General features: G+C 34.0%; 1 protein-coding gene across 5 annotated transcripts in view; it reads right to left on the bottom strand.

The window, feature by feature from the left end:
• LOC145296782 (uncharacterized) overlaps positions 1-21,929 on the bottom strand; it is an 823,821-nt gene that overhangs the window by 367,337 nt on the left and 434,555 nt on the right. For 3 of the 5 annotated variants that reach the window (XM_080142846.1, XM_080142844.1, XM_080142843.1), the window contains one exon: positions 16,438-16,518. In XM_080142846.1, the coding sequence (XP_079998972.1) occupies positions 16,438-16,518 (81 nt within the window). The remainder of the gene's footprint in view (positions 1-16,437; positions 16,519-21,929) is intronic. The other 2 variants (XM_080142847.1, XM_080142845.1) reach the window with 1 other exon arrangement.

Below are 21,929 nucleotides of genomic sequence, written 5' to 3'. Positions count from 1 at the left end.
AAAACACTAAAAGTATAGTTATCGCAGCGAGACACACACACACACAAAAAAAAAACAAAAACAAAAAAAAACAATAAACAGAAAACAAAGAGACAAAGAAAAAATGGGAAGAGAAACAACTACACGGAAGATTCGTAAGGATAACAAAAGATGAGTATAACGAAAACACCTGGACATGGATATGAAAAAAGGGGCGTAAACCGAGAAACTGAATCCTTATTAACGGCAACACAAGATAACTCGATAAGAACCAACCACATCAAAGCAAAGATCCACAAAACATAAGAAAACAGCAAATGCAGATTCTGTGTATAAAAAGACGAAACGATAAGTAAGTGAATGTGGCAAATTAGCCCAAAAGAAATACAAGAACAAGCACGACCAAGTAGGAAGGGCAGTACACTGGGAAGTGTGCAAAAACTGCACCTCGAACGCAGAGACAAATGGTACAAGCGTATGCCAGCAACAGTAATTGAAAACGAGAATCACAAAATCTTATGGGACATGGATATACAAACGGATAAACCCATTCAAGCAAGAAGACCGGATGTCGTAATAATTAACAAAAAAGAAAAGTCCTGCCAAATCGTAGACTTTGCTGTTCCAGCTGACCATAGGATAAATATCAAAGAAGAGAAACGGAATAAATACACAGAGCTAGCCAGAAAACTAAAAAGGATATGGACGATAAAAAAGCAAGATAGTGCTTATGATAGTAGGCGCACTAGGAACAATTCCGAAAAACTCTGAAAAAAGAATGAGAGAAATTGGAATCAGATGAATGACTGGAAAGATACAACGAATAACAATAATGAAAACGGCTGAAATGTTAAGGAAAACACTTCAATTCGGAGACTAATACACATAAGCCACATGCATGGACTACACAAGCTACTGCAGAGACAAAACATGAAGAAGTGTTACATGGAACATAGAAAATGCATATCAATAAGTTCTCTATCTCGTCTTTATCCCCTTTCATTACACAATCACCCCCCAAAAGAATGATGCCAAATAGCCGAGAAAGGTCAAGGAGGATAGAAGAACCGAAGAAAGCGCACTGGCCAGACCTCCACTAGACAAGTGTGAAAAGAACTGGAACTTTGGGGAGGTTTATTGCTACTCAAATTCCAGTGGAAAGCAATGGCCGCTGCTAACGAGAAATCAATGGTAAGCGGCTGTTGCGATAATGCAAATTCATTTGCAAATAATATCAGAAGAGGTGGAGAGTACTGGAAAACTGGGGAAACTTGTCACCCAGCTTCCAAGGAACACCACAGGGTTTTTTTTTTCAAGGGGCAATCCTTTATGACCTATTTGAAAGCTCCTTATGAGCCAATAATAATAATAATAATAATAAACACGTAAAACACAAAGGAGTATCACATAGAATCATTAGGATGCGTGCGTTGGTTTTGTTCGACTAAGGCCTATGATAGTACCTATTTCAATGCCTCCCCATTGTGAGGCACCAAGGTCGTTTTTTTTTAACGTGGAGAAAAGGAACAAAAATAATGATTGTCTCAGTCGTGAAGATTTCTCCTCTACTGGCAGAGAACAAGAAATTAAAGTGTAATATCTGAAGAACAGATACTACACTTTGATCTTGGCCTGAAGCCTATGATAATAGCAAAACTCTTGTGAAATGGTGGTCACTGCGGCACCTCTTTGCGTCCAAATAAGGTATGGCGATTGTCGTTGCCCTCATTGCCACGCTCTGCTTTCGCTGTCGCATTTCTGGCGATATGTAGAAAGTCTTCTCGTGGCGTCCCTGCTAATCTTTTGAGAGAGCGATTGCTGCACTATACCCATCTCGACAAAAAAAAAAAAAAAAAAAAAAAAGAGGCTACCATTTGGAATCGATTCTAACCGGGGACTGTGGGGAGTAGAGTAGTAAGGTGGCTGTTCCCATTACAGTTAAACTTCACCAAGTAAGTAGAGTCAAGCAAGCAGGAAATAGAGGAAGGCTTCTAAATTTTAGTAGTCTAAGGAGAGAAACTATTAGAGTAGAAGCTTTCTAGCATCTAGGGACATCAACAGTGAAGGTGTGATTTTACTGATTGTCTAGTATATACGTTTCGGGGGGCACAAACGCAATGAGTTCATCAGAGCACAATTCATTAAAGTACTTGTAAAACAGATACAGTAATGCGATATTGCGGCGATGGAACAGAATCTGGAGCTTGGTACACAGTTCGGAACCTATTAGATTTGAGACTCTTTTTGGGGTCCTGTCTAAGATTGAGAGATTAGTGGTAGACACACCAGCCCAGATATGGAAACAATACTCCATGCACAGGTGAATTATGGCTTTGTAAATGATGTCATGAATTTGAGTACATCCGGGTCTTTCCTCTTTACATGATTGTGATTGGCTGACTGGTGGAGCCGCTTAGGGAGAGACGTCGAAATGTACGCAAAACTCACGTTAGAGGTACTAGCACAGACGACGACACCCATGCAATATAGCCACTTATCAGATTACTCGAAACTGTAACAACTACTTCAACGATATATATATATATATATATATATATATATATATATATATATATATATATATATATATATATATATATATATATATATCGTTGAAGTAGTTGAATGGGTCTTGCTACTACAGTTTGGAGTAATCTGATAAGTGGCTGTATTGCACGGGTGTCGTCGTCTGCGCATAAGCCTGAAGAGTCCTAGAGTGGATGAAACGCGGAATATTCAGTGTAGCTTAATCGCCATATATATTTTATAAATTTATATATATATATATATATATATATATATATATATATATATATATATATAACCGTTTTCGTGGGAGATATCAGTAAATTTGTTGTAAATATGTATTTTCTTGTTAACTATATTGCGCCATCGCAAAAGGGTTAATATGCTGAAAAATAAGACAACTAAGCGAAATTGTGTTCTGAGAGGATCAAGTGAACAATTACTGCTAGACTCTTACAGTAAGGTTCAGAACATAGAAACGGCGGAATAAATAATATGCGCACTTTTTTCGTCTTCTGGCGTTTAATTTGATGCAACAAACATCAATGCTTAAGAACACATTAAAAACAGCTTAATCTATATTAAATGTCATCTTTTAGCATCTGCTTTCTTATCTGCACTTATTTCTCGGCCCACCAATGTACGGTCTGCCACACTCATGATGACATTGCTCTCTAATAATCAAGTACATCTATATTATAAGCTTATAGTAAGGCCACCCCCGCAAAAGAATCCCAACAGATACTCGTCTGTCTACAACAAGTATGTATAATTTCTTTTACTCTTTATCAGTACCTAAAACTAAACGAAAATTACATGAACAAAGTTTATTTCCTATAAGTATTCGCCTGAGAAACACAATGCCGCAGAGATGCTTTCCAGCTGACTATAATATGTTCAGTTTTAAATCTAATAGAAATAATTTCTTATTGAGTTGTCAAATAATCAAACCCTACCCCAGTTCAATCATTATCGATCATCATAACGTCTCATAGTCTACCCGACACTCATGAACCCTTATCCTTGAGTGGCCCTTGGACCTTGATAAGCGGTAATCTCCCGGTAAAAAAGCTGATATAATCAGTTTACATGCTAGTCCTCTTTAGATCACTGAATTTAAGTGATGTTGGGACTGGACAGTACGAAAGTGAGCAGCCATTTTAAAATACCAGATGCTCTTTGCTAAAATCAACATTGTTTCCAGTAGTTCTTGATTTCTCTGCTATTGTTATCAATCAGTGTCGACTAAGGAAAAGCGTAGTTGGGGCTTGCGTAACCCTTGCTTCACAATTATACCCGCATCGATCGTTACATTGTCTCTCAAGGACATGATAATGAAAAGTTATATTTACATAAACTATTTGTAATAAAAAGTTGTATTCATCTATATATCTATAAAAGTGAAAGTGTCTGTCTGTGTGTCTATGTGTGTCTGTCCGTCTGTGTACATTTCCCTACATAATAACTGTCAATTTTAAATCTACAGACTTGAAATTTGATATACAGAGTATGGAGATTTGAGAAAATCTTTGTAATCCGTTTTCAGCTAGGAATTTGGCTGTTAAGGGGTCAAAGTTCAACGACTTCACCTTTGAGAACTCTACCAAACTCCTCCGCCAATTTTGGGTATAAACAATTTAAATTTTAGATATAGGTTCCTTGGACATGGATCTAACTTAATAACTTGATTTAAGCCCAAAACAATAAATGTTAAGGGGTAATAATAGGAGTCAAAGTTTTTAAAAAATTGACCTCTGCAGTCTCCACCAAATTACTCAGACAATTTCTGGTCTAAATATCAGAAATTTTACATAAAGGATATTCAGAGATAGGGCAAGCTTTTTCATCGGTTTGGGTCGAAAATTTGAGCTACCAATATATAAATGTATGCATGTATGTTTGCATGTCTGCCTAAAATTTTCGACAGAGGCAACGGATTTTTACAAGATCAGTATCGTTTGAAGCTTGACCCTTCAAACAACAAATACCGAAAGATTGGCTAAAAACATTAATTTCTTCACTCTCAACTGGGCACTTTTCTAAAGGGAGGGGTTGCTTTTTTCGCCGATATTTTCGAAAGTCCTCCCCTCTTTTCGATTGTCTACCCTTAATTTAAACCTACGTCACTTCCGGTTTGACGGTGGTCGTAACAGCAAAGATGTCACGTTTTCCCCCGTTCTTTTCCTCTTTCACGGTACGGGTTCGAGCCTGCCTTTCTACTACCACTTTTTTTTGGGCTACACATTTAATAACATGTTTCAGTCATAGCTATTATATGCTTTACATTTTCAAGCTAGTATGTCCTTTCTTAATGCTTTCATTTTGTGGCCAAATTATGTTTTTATAATTAATTTCGGATGTAAAATCCTTCATCAGAGAAATAGTTCTTACGTTTTGGCATTTTCTTTTTGTCCTCGGAAGTAAAAAGTTCATCCTCGTGGCTGGTACTGTTTATTCTATATTTTTTAAAAAAATTTTCAAAATGTGTCTAAGAGTTGACATATTGCCAACTTGATATTCAACGAACGCGTGCCTTTTCGGCTTAATAAAAAAAAAAACTAGAGTTCTTACGGGCAGTATCAGCCAGTGCGGTCTCGACAACAGACACACGGGAATGGACTTTTTACTTCCGAGGAAAAAAGACAAAAACTTAACTATTTTTCGGACGAATTAATTAGGGGGGGGGGAACGAAAATAAAATTCTGTTTATTTGCATCTAAACGTGTGTTTTAAAGCAATCTGTTTATTTTATATTTTTCACTTTTTGCAAGATTCTTCTAAGAGTCGACGCATTTCCAACTATATATATATATATATATATATATATATATATATAGTGTGTGTGTGTGTATGTAACAAAATAACTTTGCAGAACCTGATTTATAAAGGTTTTTTTATACATACAATTGTATTTACCTATTTCCAAACACATAATTCATGATAATTGATAATAGCACAAGGTTTGTTTTTTAAAAGGTTTTCATTAGTGAATATTGTCTTTAACAAACGTTCCCCCACCCAAAACAAAAGAAATTTCAAAGTATCTTCTTCCTTCATTTAAATTATTTCCTTTTTCAAAGCAAACCGATGATAAAAAAAAAAGCTTTAGAAAAATTATGGAAAAAAGATTAAAATAATTTTCAAATGGCAATCAAGTATGAAACTACACTACTTTTTTCATAACGTCTTTGGTCTTCAGTCATTAGACTTTTCAACAGAATTCGCAGAAAGAAAGAAAAAACAAATATCGAGCTTATAGTCTTATATGTACTTTGGGAGGAATTTGAATAGATAGATAGATAGATATACAGAGAGAGAGATAGATAGAGAGAGAGAGAGAGAGAGAGAGAGAGAGAGAGAGGGAGAGAGAGAGAGACATGTTTTTGCCCCATTTTTTTCAGGACTGTTGCTGTTGCGTTAATCATCTTTCATTCTTGTAAGCTTCTTGCATCAATTGGAAAATGTATTATGGACTAATTCACTGCAGAAAGGCACCCGAAGCTTCCTGCTGGTGCACTAAGGTGGGTCCCGACTAGAGCAGGCAATCGATCAAATTTGGTTGAAAAAATAGTCGATTTCACCGATTTTGATGTCAATAAAAGCATTAGATATGTGGAATATTCGTTGATCTTCATTCAATCCTGATCAACGTCATGTATCCCTGCTAGTAATATATATATATATATATATATATATATATATATATATATGGTAATAATTTTAAAATTAACGTAAAGAAAAATAAGAAAGAAAATAAACAAGATTAATGTATATGTTCGTAGATATTACATTTTTATTCCACCAGTGAATCTTGCGAAAGTCTTAGAATAAAGACGAAACGTCGATGAACAGATAAGCATTTTTCGTTTCTTTTTTTTTCTCCATTTACACTTCTATAGCCAGCCACACATACACATAAGATTACCTAAATCTCACTCCTCTTTATTATATAGGCAGAAAGCATATAAAGAGTAGGTTTCCAGTCATAAGGTTTTACTTTAAATATCTTTAAATAATTATTATCTCATCTGAGATCTTTTCAGATTTAACGTTTTTTTTTTTTTTTTTTTTTTTTTGCCTTGAGAACCGACCCGTTAAAGTGAAAAGTTTGAAGGAGAAGAAGAAAGAGCAAAGGTGGTTCAGGCCATGTGTGTTCAAATCTCGCCGTTGTTCTTGTAGTTGCTAATTTAGATGAGCGCACTTGTTGTTAGAGGCGTTGTAGGCTGTAAGGGTGGGGCTGGGACCGGAAAGAAGCAATGAGGATATGACGCAGGAAGGGGTGAGTGGGGATGGTTTGCTTTGGCACAAGACTAACATTCTCAATAAAAAAATAAAAAAAGATGACGTTGCGTGCTTGGCAAGGGCGCCTGCTGCAGAGCAGACCTTGTGTCAAAACTTCCTGACGGCGACATTTTTTTTTTCAACAGACGCCAAAGAGTTTCCTTTCGTTCATTTATTTTTTTCTATCGTGTATATTTTAGCTTCTTCCTTACGTATTTTTTCTCAATCCCCTTTCTTTTTGTTTATTTTTTTTTCAGAATTTCTTTTTTCACGTTCTTCCTACCGCATTTACTTCTTTTAATTTATAGATTTTTCTTCTTTAAATTTTTCTTCATAATCTTTCTTTTGTTGTGTGTATTTTTAACATTTTTCACCTTTCTTTTTTTCTTTTTATTTCTCCTTTCATTTTCTATTTAATTCTCTCTGTATTTCATTGTTTCTTTTACATTTTCTTTCATTCTTGACATTATTTTTGTTTAGAGTTAAGTTTCTCACTGCATCTTGGCCACCAAACTTGAAATCAGAAATTTCAATTGGTTCTAACTAAAAACAAATTCCATTCTGTTGTTGCTATTTTTTTGTCAATTATTTGTTTTTGACAATTTGTTTAATTATTAACGAAAAAAATCACAATATAACAAAGAACATTGAAGATGGGAACAATAGTCTCAACGGTCGATGTAACCTCCAACCTTCTTCAAGTCTATCTTGTCAAACTCTGGAATCTTCCTGTCAAACCCTGGAATCTTCCTGTCAAACATAGAAATCTTTCTGTCAAACATAGAAATCTTTCTGTCAAAACCCTGCAATCTCTCTGTCAAAACCCTGCAATCTCTCTGTCAAAACCCTGCAATCTCTCTGTCAAACTCTGGAACCTCTCTGCCAAACTTTGGAATCTCTCTCTTTCAAACTCAGGAATCTTTCTGTCAAACTCAGGAATATTTCCATATAACTTCATGTTGAACTCGGGAATCTGCACGGAATTTCGAACGAAAGTCTTTATTTAATCCACGTGGGTAACTTGCTTTCATTTCGTAAACCATGGCTGGGTAGATGCCCTAAGTAATTCGCAACTCTATTTTTAGGGTCGTCCGCACTGAAGATTGAATCTTCAACCCCCAGGAGTGTAAAATTTAGAATTGAATTTTACCAAGTACTCTACCCATTGAGCAGGAATCAATGACGCAGAGTACTTGGTAAAATTCAGTTGTAAGTTTCAAATTATTATTATTTTTTTTTTTTTTGCTGGGGTAAAAATATTTGATTAAATATTTCGCAGCCATGTTTACAAGCGAGGCAATCGTTTAAATTTTGACAATTTCTATATAAACATAACGGAAACGAGATTTCGTGTATATTACATCAGCGATCTTTAATGTATGTAAGGATTGCCATTGTACGAAAGGATTCAATGGTTTAAACCATTATATTTACTGAAAATGGCTAGCTTTAAACAATACTAAATGATCTGAACAATTAGCCCATTCATTTGAACTGAATCTATGGCATTGTCTTGTGACATTGTGAGTGGGAGGTGGAGAGAGGGAAGGGGGAAAGAAAGCAGAAAGAGAAAGAGGGGAATGGAAAAAGAAAAAGGAAAAATGAGCGAGAGAACTGAGAAAGATAGAGATGGAGAAAGCGAGAGGAAGGGAGAAAGAGGGCGGGAAAGACACAGAGAGAGGGCGAGAAAGAAGGACACAAAGAAAAACGGACAAAGAGAGTAGGCATTGTGAGAGAAAAAGGGAGAGTGGGGAGAGAGAGAGAAAGAGAGATACATAGAAAGCGAGACAAAGCGGGCAAGAGAGAAAAAGAGAGAGAGAAAAAAAAGAGAAGAGAGAAAAAAGAGGGGAGAGAGGGATAGAAATCGGGGCAGATAAAAAATGAAAAGAGAGAAAGATAGAATGAAGTAGAGAGAGAAAGCGATAGTACAGAGAGTGAACTATATATATATATATATATATATATATATATATATATAGAGAGAGAGAGAGAGAGAGAGAGAGAGAGAGGTCGACAGGGAGGAAGAGGAAGACAGAGAAAGAAAGAGGCAGAGAGAAGAAAGGATGAAAAGGGAATGGGAACAGAAAGAGGAGAGACAGGGAATGGAGAGGAACAGAGAGAGAAGAGGAGGGAAAAGAGAGAGATAGAGAGCAGATAGAAGAAGGAAGGACATAAAGAGAAAGAGAGACACAGAGAGAAAAATAGCAAAAGGGGGAATAAAAAGTGAGGATACAGATGAAAAGAGAGATAAAGAACAAGAGAGAGAGAGAGGGGGGGTAAAGAGGGAAGGGGGGATGGAAAGGGAAAGTCGGAGAAATAAACAGGGAAATAGGGAGTAAAATAGATGGACGAGAAGATTAGGGCGGTGGTAAAGAAGGAAGAAAATAAAGGACAAAGAGGGAAAGAAAAAAAGGAAAGAATTGGGACAAAAATGTAAAGAGGGAAGGAGAGAAGAGTAGTAGTAAGAGGATATTTGCTTGAAAACCGTGTTAGTAACAGATGGTGACTGTCAGTTTTTTTTTGTATTATTTAAAGAAACCCCTTTAGGGATATAATAATTCATACAAAGTTCCAATTATAAAAGAACTTATAAACTACCGTCACAGAATAAATTACTGCTTCACTTCACGACCACTCAAACGTTCATATAAAAACCATAAAAGTAAGTAGAAATAAATTCAAAAATTAATACACACAGAAGATAATAAAAGAATAAAAACGATATAAAAACGTCCTACAAAATATTTTTTTAAAAATAAACAAAAAAATCGACATAAGTATAAAAGCGATAAAAATAACACGTAAGGACACAGAAAGGACTTCAGGGCATAATGGTTAACGCACTCGACCATAATACATATGGTCTGAGGTTCGAATCCTAGAACAGTCAAGCTACGCTGATGAGCAGTAGAACTGCGAAACGTGTTCGTAGATTACTGTTCTATAAATAAAATAATGAATAAATAATATTTGTTTACGTCCAAAAAATATGGGCGATTTTCTAAGGAAAATATTTTCCTAGATGCCCAATTTTTTGGAGATCCTAATAATGGTATTATCGTAAAAAAAAAATCGACATCACACACACACACACACATATTAGTGTTGAGCCAACAGGATGGCAGTTTCTGTAGAAAATCCTTAATCTCGGCTCAATATGGAGCGAAGGATGTATACTGGTTAAAAGAAAATATACAATACAAACTTAGCCTAATCTTATTATAAATATATTTCTACCCAAAAATGAGCATTTTCAAACTTACTGGGATATACAGAACTGCATTTGATTTACAATTGATAAAGTCAAAACCAATGTCCGTATTTATTTCGCTTTTCTAATAAACACGAACATTGGTTCTAAATTTCTCCATTTTGCATTTAATCAAATGCAAAACTGTATATGCCACCTCATTTGAAAATACCCGTTCTTGGGTTGAAATAAATTTATAATGAGATTGGGTTGTTTGTGTAGCATTCTTTATTTTAACTAGTATATGTGTGTGTGTGCAAAAAAACCTACAGAATTACACAGAGCACGTTTTCTAAACTAAACACAAAGAGTAAAAGCGAACATTTTATGCAGCAGGTGTTAGTGGAGACTCCGACGCGTTTATTTATATATTACGGTGCGTTTAGTGGAGAAAAATCCACACGTGAACGTGCGCTAACGAACGTTTCCAAGGATCTATATCTACCCGAAACCTTCAAGGGAGAATTAACACTTTAATGAACATCAGTGATAATTTGAATATTCGATATCGTTTCATCGAAAATCGCTCTAGTGGATTATTTTCTTTAAGTTGCGCGTATTTACATTTCGTTACGCATTATCCATCTGGTGCAACCCATCACCAGAAATTATAGGAGAGAATTTCGTAAGAAGAAGAGATAACTCCACCCTCCCCTGGCATCGACGGGTGTAGTTTCCACGATAATCTAGGCGTATTTTGTTCATATTTTATTTGATTATTTAGGCGTATTTTTTTATATATAATATTACGCTTAGATAATTACATGTTCGTACGTACGTTATCACCTTCCATTTTCTTTTTAAATATGGGTTCAACCAATTGGTACAGTTTTGAACTAAAAGCCCTGTTTAATTTCAGAAGAGTTTCCTGTGGGTAGCTAATCTGTATAAGTCCTGGAGATGGATAAGAGTTTTTAGTGGGCAGCTAATCTGTATATGCCTTGAACTTTAAAAGTTTGCAGTCAAAAGGCAAAGATCTTTCTCGTGTGGACACAAAAAATTTTGCGCGAGAATTCTGAAAAATCCAATATTTTATGGAGTAAATCCAATTTCTCATTGGTTGCTAGCAGGACGTGGCTCCATTTTGAAAAATGTATATCTGATGTCACCGTGGTCTCGAACTAAAAGCTATCTGGAATACACTTGCTTAGCCTTCAGGCTAAGGTAAAGGTTAGTATATTTATTTCTAGAAAGGGTACAATAATATTGAGGGGTCTGCGTTAGCATGTGAGGTCCATGGACTAGAACGTGTCATAAGCACCTAGAAGATGTAAGAGATAGATGCGCATAACGATACCTATATATGCATAAAAGTGAAATTGTCTGTGCGTGTGTGTGTGTGTGTGTGTGTGTGTCCATTTCGCTACCTAACTACTGTCAATCAGACTCGAGATCCGACAAGAGGTATTGAGATTTGAGAAAATCTTTTAACCGGTTTTTGGCTAGAAATTTGGCTGTCAAGGGGTCAAAGTACAACGATTTGACTTTTGAAAACTCTATCAAACTCCTTCGCCAATTTTGAGTCTAAACAATTGAAATTTTAGATGTAGGTTACCTGGACATGAGTCAAACTTTTTAATACATATATACATATGCACATAAAGTTATGAACAGTCATAGGACCCGAGCAAAGCCTTGTAAGCAACTAGTACATTCTAAAACTATATAAACTAGATTGCTTAGATAAGTATGTTTGTAAGGGTTGATTAATTCGGGGGTTTTTAATGGCTGTGGCAACATGCATCTCTAATTTTTTTAACATTTTTTCATTTCACATATTAACTTTAGTCTTATCTTTCAAACACAATCAAAATGTAAGCATAAACTAAAAAAAAATAATTACGATAAACTTTTTAAGAACAATAAATCATACAAGTGAATACTCATTTATGTACACAAACATTTTTCGTTTTTGTTTTATTTACACTTCTATAGCCAGCCACACATACGCATCCATATAATAAAATTACCTAAACCTCAATCCTCTTTATTATATAGGCAGAAATCATATACACACACACACACACACACACACACACACACACACACACACACACACACACACAATATGGCTTCACAAGTATATGCCACTGGATATTATAATAAACTCAAAATGAGATAATGATTTAAAAAGTAAATGAAAGCGAATTAAGTTCTGTTTTCTTTTTGGACAAAATATGCAGAAAATAATTCTTAATAAGTTGAGCAATAAAAATGAAATATAGAATTCAAATTAAAAACGAAAGCATAAATAACAAAAAACACTTTACATTCACATCTAAAACTTCAAAAAATAATTTTGTTAGTGCTTCTATGGAATGAGTATCCAGGGAATTTCATTACTTTACTAGTCAGTTGCGCATGTCGACGGAGACTTCTGAATGACTCCCGGGAATGGCCGAAGCAGTTTACTGTAGGGAAACGCGTGACTTACTTGACTGGCACGTGTGCATGATACAAAAGGTCAGTCGTGGAACGAAATGAAAGAGAAAGAAAGGAAAAACTAAAATGGCGAGACAGTTTTTATGGTAAATAATCACGTTTTTTTATGGTAAATAATCACGTAACTGTGAATAGTTTATGGTAAATAATCACGTAACTGTGAATGTTTATCTAAATGAAACTGGTCTATAAAAGCGGACGTGAAGCAAGCATGAGTTGAGAGAAGGCGCGTTACTTATGTAGACGCGTGGAAGTCAGCAGGAAAGATGGTTGCGTTTGGAAATCGGAAGTTTTGACAACAGTGTCGAATTTAACCGAGAACTTGGTCATCCGAAGTGCAACATAAATGACACTTGAGTTATTTAATGATATTTTCTTAAAAGGTTAAATTGTTTAAAATTTTACCTTAACCCTAACCTTTTTCATTCTTAGTATCGCTTGCCATTTTACATTCATTCTCGATTTGTAAATCATAAACTGTTGCAGCCATTTACTCAGCTTACTGGGGATTCTCCGTCGATACTCAGGACTGACTGGGTCAGTATTGAAATCTTTTGGATACTCATTCTTTATTAGTACTTACTGTTCACCATAAAATAAAAATAAAACACAGAGATCTTAAAATGCATGAAATCAAGATGGCATGGGAAATAAAAGAGGTTAATACAAAAGTCGAAATCATAGTACAGAAAGTAATTGTTTTATATTAAAGTGGTCTTGTTTAGAACGAACACAAGAAATGGATTACCATCAGTTCAGAAGTTTAAAAAAATGACGGAGGAGGAAAAAGAAAAACGAAATTATGAATTAGCAGGATAAGTTCTTGACGGTATTCTGTTAGAAGCGAGACGAACGCACGTGATATAATGTAGCCGCTTTGAAATTGCTAGAAATTTCGATCTCTGCTTGAATAATGTACTTGGGATAATGAAACATTTGGGGGACAAACGTCTTCACATTAATTTGGTAATTAATATTGATCGGACTTCAGATAGACGCATCCCTCGTGAATAAACAGGCACTAGCGATGTATGTAGACGCATAGAACAATACCCACGGCGCGGGCAAGTAAGCTTAATCTCGTGTTACGAGGCTATTGCTGCTGCTGTTGTTGCAGTAGTAGTAGTGGTAGTAATAATAATAATAACAACAACAACAAAGGCTTTTAGGAGGATGAAAAGACCGAAGGGAGAAAGCACTAATAAGACCTCGTATGAAGATGAGTACGAAGAAGACTGGAACCTTGGGAAGCTTATTGCTACATAGATTCCAGTGAAAATCAATGATCCTTGCTAGGGAATTCAATGGCAAGCGGCTGTTGCGATGATGTAAATTCATGTGCAAAGGTTATCGAAAAAGATGAAGAGTGCTGGAAATCTGAGGAAACTTGCGATCACGCAGACTCCTGGGAACACCACCGGTTATTGTCAGTGAGCAACCTTTAATAATGACCTGTGTGATAATTATTAATCAATACAAATAATAATAATAATAATAATAATATTCTTAATCTCGAAGTATCAAGTCGATATAAAACGCACTTGTCTTCCTAACTTATTTTGTAAGAATAAGGAAAATAAATAAATTTAATGGGAAATCCGCTCTAAGATCGGACCCGATTTTACTGTCAGAGATACAGTAGAATATCGAGAGTTTCTGGCCTTCAAACATCATGACTACACTCGTAGTAAGACAAGCCAGATGGCTATGATCAAATTCATGCTTGCAACCCGGCAGCAATATTCCATGTGCCTCTGCATAAACTTAAGCTGACAGCAGAATAAAATCAGAAACAAAAAGCAGATTATGATATTAATATATTCTTAAATAGGAGCTGTAGATATACATTCTTTTTTTTTTCGGTAATTTTTTTTCCCATTCGATGTAGGTTTTGTCGTGACTCTTACGATCCGAGGTTTGTTTTGGTACTATTCTGGCAGCCTAGTGTTTGTCATGAATCATCATACACTTCTTAATCAAGATTAGGTATTGTCCGACTTGATCTTTGAATGTGCACTCTCCCGGATATTACCCTCTTCCTTTGGATAAAAAGTTTGCCGGTCGCTCGTACCGGGAAATTCCGATATGTCTGCTCTAAGCTATTTTTATAACCTTCCAGGGTGCCAATTCGGAGAAGATGGTACTCCCGCCTCTTAACGCTATGTCTATTTTCTGCCTTGACAGAGTACAAAACCGAAATCTAGTGGGAAGTGATTTCTTCTCTTCCCTACAACCACATTCTTCTAGAGGAAACGCTGCTTACCTTTGTCTACTCTGTCGTTATATTCATCGTAGTGCTCGACTGAGCTCCTATCTGTGGTCGCCTTATGTAAAACATGCGCACCACAACCTCGTATAGCTTCAACTATTGGAAAGAATTTCTCGTTCTTCTAGTATGCACTTAAAACAATGGATTTGCACGCGTTGAAGAACGCGAGAGGAAACGTACTCATAGAAAAGAAAGAGCAGTCAGCGCCTCTGCCACAGAAGCATGCCACAAATGTCCCACACGTAGAAGATATGAATCGAACTATCTAGCCATCTTTGAACTCAAAGGACAATTGCATGTTCACCATCATATTTGCAAGCGATGGACCAACATCATCAGCACAATATAAGTAAACAGAACATTCATTAACAAAATTTCTTTTTTAGAACCCCCGGACAGTACAACACAATACCATGAAACTGCTTCCTGGTCCACTACAACGTGTTCGTTTTCAGATCCAATTCTAAGAAATTCTTCTCAAACTGTCCTTTTCGCTAATAAGATCCAACCGGTTTCGGTCCTGGATATGACCTTAAACTATATCCGATGGCGAGGCTCCAGCTTGTGGGCTTTGGGGAGTGTGGAGCCACCCTTTAATTGCTATTGCTCCCAGGTCCACTCTGACCCGGAGTGATAGTACCTAGAGGGTTAAATAGAATCCGACTTAAAAAAACAAATATACTCCATTAAAAATCGTTCCTCAAAATAACTAGATTCGGCATTAAATAACCTGAAAAAGGTTGATATGCCGTAAAACAAAAACAACCAACCAACCAACCGATTTCATCCATCGTTTGCGAGTTTTCTCAAAGTGTTGTTCCTCGTCTAACTCACTAATTCATAAACCTTTATCCTCGAGTGACATTTAGATCTTGATAATAGGTGACTCGCTTGTATATAAACAAAACTTGATGCAGCGAGGCCAAGATCACAGTGTAGTATCTGTTCTGACGCTACACGTAAGTTATTTTGTCCTGAGTAAATGGAAAGGAAACTCTTCTATACTAAGGCAATTTTTATTTTTGTCTACTTCCAAAATACATTTTGGGGGGAGAGTTGGTTTTCCTCTCAAATTAAAAACGACCTCGTATCACATACTGCTTTCGTGAGGAGGCAATTAAATACCGATATATAATGGCACCAATATTCGAGTCTTCTTACAAAACATACGTAAATATGTATTGTTTTTTTCTTTCTTTTCTCCCTTTCCTATACAGACGAGATTTGAAATAAATTTAAACAATGGGATATCTTCTTGTTTCTTTAGAAAACAAAATCATGCACAAAGTATATCGTAATCATATGGCTATTAAATATAAATTTGAAAGCAAAAATTGAAAAAAAAAACATTATAAACAAACAAAAAAGGAATTAAATTCACATAAAAAATGAACAAAAACGTTTTACGAGTAAATAAAGGAAAAATATTAAAATGAATAAAAAAAAAATGTGAGTTGAAAAGGGTAAATGTAAAACTCGGAACAAGATAAAAATAACGAAACGAAGGAAAACACGTAAGAAAATGCAAATAGGAAACGATACTTCATGCGATGGTGAATAGGAGAGGTGTCACAGAATTTAGGGTTAATGAAGGAATGGGATTTGAGCAGGGGTTCAGGAAGACATTGGGATTTTGGAAGGGGATAAAGGGTATTTTTGGCGTGCCCTAAATAATCAAATGGAGTAGTACTTGGTACATCTGCACGTGATCCCATACCATCCCTCCTTTATCGGTAAGCTGACCAGGTGGACCAGGTGGACCCGTCAATCCCTGAAAATAGAAAATATACATCAGATAAAATGAAAATAAATGTATGAAATCAATAAGCAATAACACAAAGACTATGACACGCGTGCAAGCATACATATAAACATAACTAACGCTACATATAAATGGCACCACTTGACAAATATAAAGAAACTATGCCTATATATATTTTTTGTACAAAGGAGTCACCACTTATCAAGGCCCGGAGGCCACTCGAAGATAAGGGTTAATAAGCGCACAGTGGTCAATGGGACAATGTAATAATTGTTAGTAGTGGAAATTTGGTAAATTGGATTACTTAAGGGGACCGGCTCATCAGGAATTTGTTTACGTTGGACTTGAAGACGACCATATTATAGACAGCTGGAAAGCAGGCAAAATGAATAGAGTTAGACAGGTGTGCAGTTCTAAGAAAGAAATTTTGTTCATGGAATCTACGTTTAGGTTTAGGCACAGATAAAGAGTGGGGGAAATTATTGATGGTGTTTCAGCTAGACGAGTGATTTTCGTAAAAGTTTGGGGTGAGAGATTGGATCTCAGACATGCACTTGCCATGGAAATAACGATAAAACAGATTGGAGCTCAGAGGAACACTTGGCATGAAAATAACGATCAAAAAGAGACAGGCTCACCCAACGTCTCTTCTGTGAGAAAGAGGTTGCAGGGAACAGAAAAGGGATTCCACCACTAGGCTACGAAGTCAGTTTTGAATTATATATATATATATATATATATATATATATATATATATATATAGTAATTTATAAAATATATATGGCGATTAAGCTAAATGCAATTGTAGACACCGCACACTTTGCCCAGTCCAAAATAAAGGCCTAACAAAAAGCGTAGTTTATCAAGCAACAATATTTGCGAAAGAAAACCCGAATAACAAGAAATATTACATAGGCATGACTTCCTTAGATTTCAAAACCCGATACTATGACCACAAAAGCACATTCAAAAATAAAAAAACACCGTATAAAAACAACACTAGCGAATAAATACTGGGAACTCAAAGAAAGCGGACATTCCCGGTAGTCGAATGGAAAATAATGAGACAAGCTACCACGTGCAGACATTTAGACGACCCATGTAAATTATGCCTCCATGAAAAATTTGCTATCCTGTATTTAAAGAACCTCAAAATCTATTAAACTGTAGACGAGAAATAGCAAACAACTGTGTTCACAAAATAAAACTTACTCTAGGATAGCGATACAAAATAGTTTTAAAACTAACAATAACAATAGAAAACAAACAAATAAATAAATTAAATAAACATGAATATACATAAACGATCACGCATATATGTATATATATATATATATATATATATATATATATATATATATATATATATGTGCATGTGTGTACACATAGGTATATATATATATATATATATATATATATATATATATATATATATAAAGGAAAGAAAACGTCTACCTTAAACCACTAACCTAGTTCTAAAACAGATCCTTTGTTCGATAAAATGCATGCCCATTGGCTGATAGGAAGGTGCGCGGTGGATACTAGAAAGCTGATTGGCTAACTAGAAATCCTCAACATATATAAAAAACAAGAAGCAACCACAGAATTTGCGCATAAGCCTGACGAATCTTATAGTGGATGAAACGCAGAATATTTAGTGTAGCTTAATCGCCATATATATTTTATAAATTACTAACTAGCTCTACCTACGTATTGATCACTTTTGAAGTAAATAAAGTTTACGCATAAATCTATACTTTCGTATATTAGGTTTATGTAAGTAAATGAAGTAGTTATATATATATATATATATATATATATATATATATATATATATATATATATATATATATATATATATCTCCTCCTTGTGGGTGTCTGTTTACAATTTATAAGGACTCGAATAACACCAAGCAAGAGCATATAAAAACAAGAAATACTAATTATTGGCAAAAATTAAAAAAAACAAAACAAATAAAACCCCCGTCGAAACAGAAAGATGTCTACGAAATTGAACATGTAAAGTGATAGAAAGTAACTCCACGTATCTCATGACCGGCAGGAATTGTTACCCTACGCTGATGATTGCGTAAGCATGTAACACTAGTGTCTGTAGATATGAATTAATAATTCTTAATTATGATTATCACGCAGCTTTAGGAATATTTAAAGATGAGCACTATCTACGAAATTATGACTAAGGGTATCAACTAACGTCTATGCAATGTTCACGACTTCCGCTTGTGCGAACACTCTAGATTGTAATTGTATTCGCCCGAATTCGACGTTTAATAGTTCTTAATTTCCTTCTTTTCCATGGCAATTGTTTCGTGGCCATGACATAGAGGTTCAGCAAACAGAACAAAAAATCTCGTCGGTTTGGATTTCAGAACTGGCAGGAATTGTTACTCTAAACAGATGATTGCGTAAATTTAAAACACTAGTGTCTCTAAGTATAAATGATTAATTATTATTTAACTATACTTATATATATATATATATATATATATATATATATATATATAATACTTGTTTATTCTTATATAAACATGCTCACATCCCGCTGCTACAAATAGCCACTTGTCTCAATCAAACAACAGATATCATCAGGCAGCGACTTGACTATTCAAAAGTTCAATGAATAATCATTATTAATCAGATTATTCATTGAACTTTTGAATAGTCAAGTCGCTGCCTGATGATATCTGTTGTTTGATTGAAACAAGTGGCTATTTGTAGCAGCGGGATGTGAGCATGTTTATATAACAATAAACAAGTATTTTTAGCTCTTTTTATTGAGCACTATCTAACAACCTCGTTGAATTCATTAGTCCATTACTTTTGAATATAAAAAACCCCGAGTATATATATATATATATATATATATATATATATATATAACATACACGTGCATATACGCATATATATATATATATATATATATACATATACGTATATTTACATGTACTTATGCATATATATATAAACATACACGTACGTACACATATTTATGCATATATATATAAACATACACATATATATGTATATAAACATACACGTACATATACGTATATTTATGCATATATATAAAGTTAAACGAACATATACGTATATATGCATATATATATATAAACATACATGTACATATACGTATACATATTTATGCATATATATACATATATATATATAAACATACATGTACACAAACACGTATATATGTATATTTGTGTACATGTATGTTTATATATAACACGTACATATATATTTTTCTGATGAATATTCTTTCAATCTTTCCTGTTGAAATTTTGTCAGATTTTCATGCATAGTTTATCTAAAAATTTTAGCATTTAATTTATGTGCTGATCAACAAAATATGTTTATTCAGGGGATATAAGTCATTCTTGAAATTCAATGGAATAAAGAATTAAAAAAATGTACTCCTCGAAAAGTCAATCGTAAAATTTAATTTACAGAATTTAAACCCAATTATTTCATATATATATATATATATATATATATATATATATATATATATATATATATTTACCAGATGAATTTAAATGAATTCTGACGATGCTAGTTGGATATTTCCTCTCTTTGAGGATCTTCCTCTAGCTGAAACAATATGTAAACTCATTCTGGACTCACAATAATAAATTTCCTATATATATATTAGTTGTGTGTGTGTATACACATATTTATTTTAAAATAAAAACTGTATATACATATTCCAAAGACGAACCAGCGGTTTCATTGTATTGAACCAGCCATATGTGGCTGATATGAAATCAATACAACTCATCAGCATCTTTGGAAAAGCGAAACAAAGCGAAAATAATTTCAATATCATATATATATATATATATATATATATATATATATATATATATATATATATATTATATATATATGGCGTAGTCTGCTTGAAGCATTGTTAGAGAATAAAACGTATTTTTAGAAGGCTAGAACAATTAAGGAGTGTACAGTTGTGTGAAGATAAATAAATAAATATATGAAGAATAAATAATTAACAGATAATTCAATTTTTTATTTATTATATATATATTTTTTTCAAATATATATTTTAAATATATATTTATTCATCTATCCACCTGAATTTTAACTGTGGGTAGTATTTAATTCCAAAGGTCCTTTCGAGTAATAACTCATCGTCAGTAGAGAAATGAATTCTCTCTCTCTAGGATGTTTATTGCAAAATGGCTGATTTTTTTTTTAATTGAAATTAAATCTAAACGCTCAAAGATTAATAATGTCGTTAAACGAGCATGGGAATAAATAATTCACTTGTGTATTTTGAATTCAATCATATATCTACATATAAGTAAAAAAAAAAAGTCACCTCCACTAACCGCTTATTTAATTATTGAAGCTTCAAAGCGTCTAATATCTTGCAAAATCTTTAAACAACAGCGACTAGTTATAACCGTATCAAACAGAATTTTGAATAAAAATCTTACAAAGAAAATAATGAGTTTAATAATGGCATTTTAATAAGCACATAATAGAACATGGATTACTTCCCCTGAAATGAAAGCCAGTAGACAAGTAAAAATAGATTACATCCCTTGAACATTGACCGTTTGAATTCAAAATACACAAGTGAATTATTTTCCATGCTCGTTTAGATTTAATTAAAAAAAGAACAACAGCCATTTTGCAATAAACATCCTAGAGAGAGGATTCATTTCTCCACTGACGATGAGTTATTACTCGTAAGGACCTTTGGAATTAAATACCACCCACAGTTAAAATTCAAGTGGATAGATGAATAAATATATATTTAAAATATATTTATATATATTCAGCCACTCTGATGTGTCGTAGACGTGTCAGTGGATAATTATATTTTAAAAATAATATATATATATTATATATATATAAATTGAATTATCTGTTTATTATTTATCATTCATATATTTATTTATCTTCACATTACGACTGTACACTCCTGCATTGTTCTAACGTTCTAAAATTACTTTATATATATATATATATATATATATATATATATATATATATATATATATATATATATATATATATATATATATATATATATATATATATATATACTCGGGTTTTTTTATATTCAAAAGTAATGGACTAATGAATTCAACGAGGTTGTTAGATAGTGCTCAATAAAAAGAGCTGATAATACTTGTTTATTGTTATATAAACATGCTCACATCCCGCTGCTACAAATAGCCACTTGTTTCAATCAAACAACAGATATCATCAGGCAGCGACTTAGTTCAATGAATAAACTGTTATTCATTGAACTTTTGAATAGTCAAGTCGCTGCCTGATGATATCTGTTGTTTGATTGAAACAAGTGGCTATTTGTAGCAGCGGGATGTGAGCATGTTTATATAACAATAAACAAGTATATATATATATAT

Source organism: Euprymna scolopes, chromosome 17 (genome assembly GCF_053919585.1).
Source record: "Euprymna scolopes isolate OS-2025 chromosome 17, ASM5391958v1, whole genome shotgun sequence".
Lineage (NCBI taxonomy): Eukaryota > Metazoa > Mollusca > Cephalopoda > Sepiida > Sepiolidae > Euprymna > Euprymna scolopes.
This window is presented reverse-complemented; position numbering and strand designations above follow the sequence as displayed.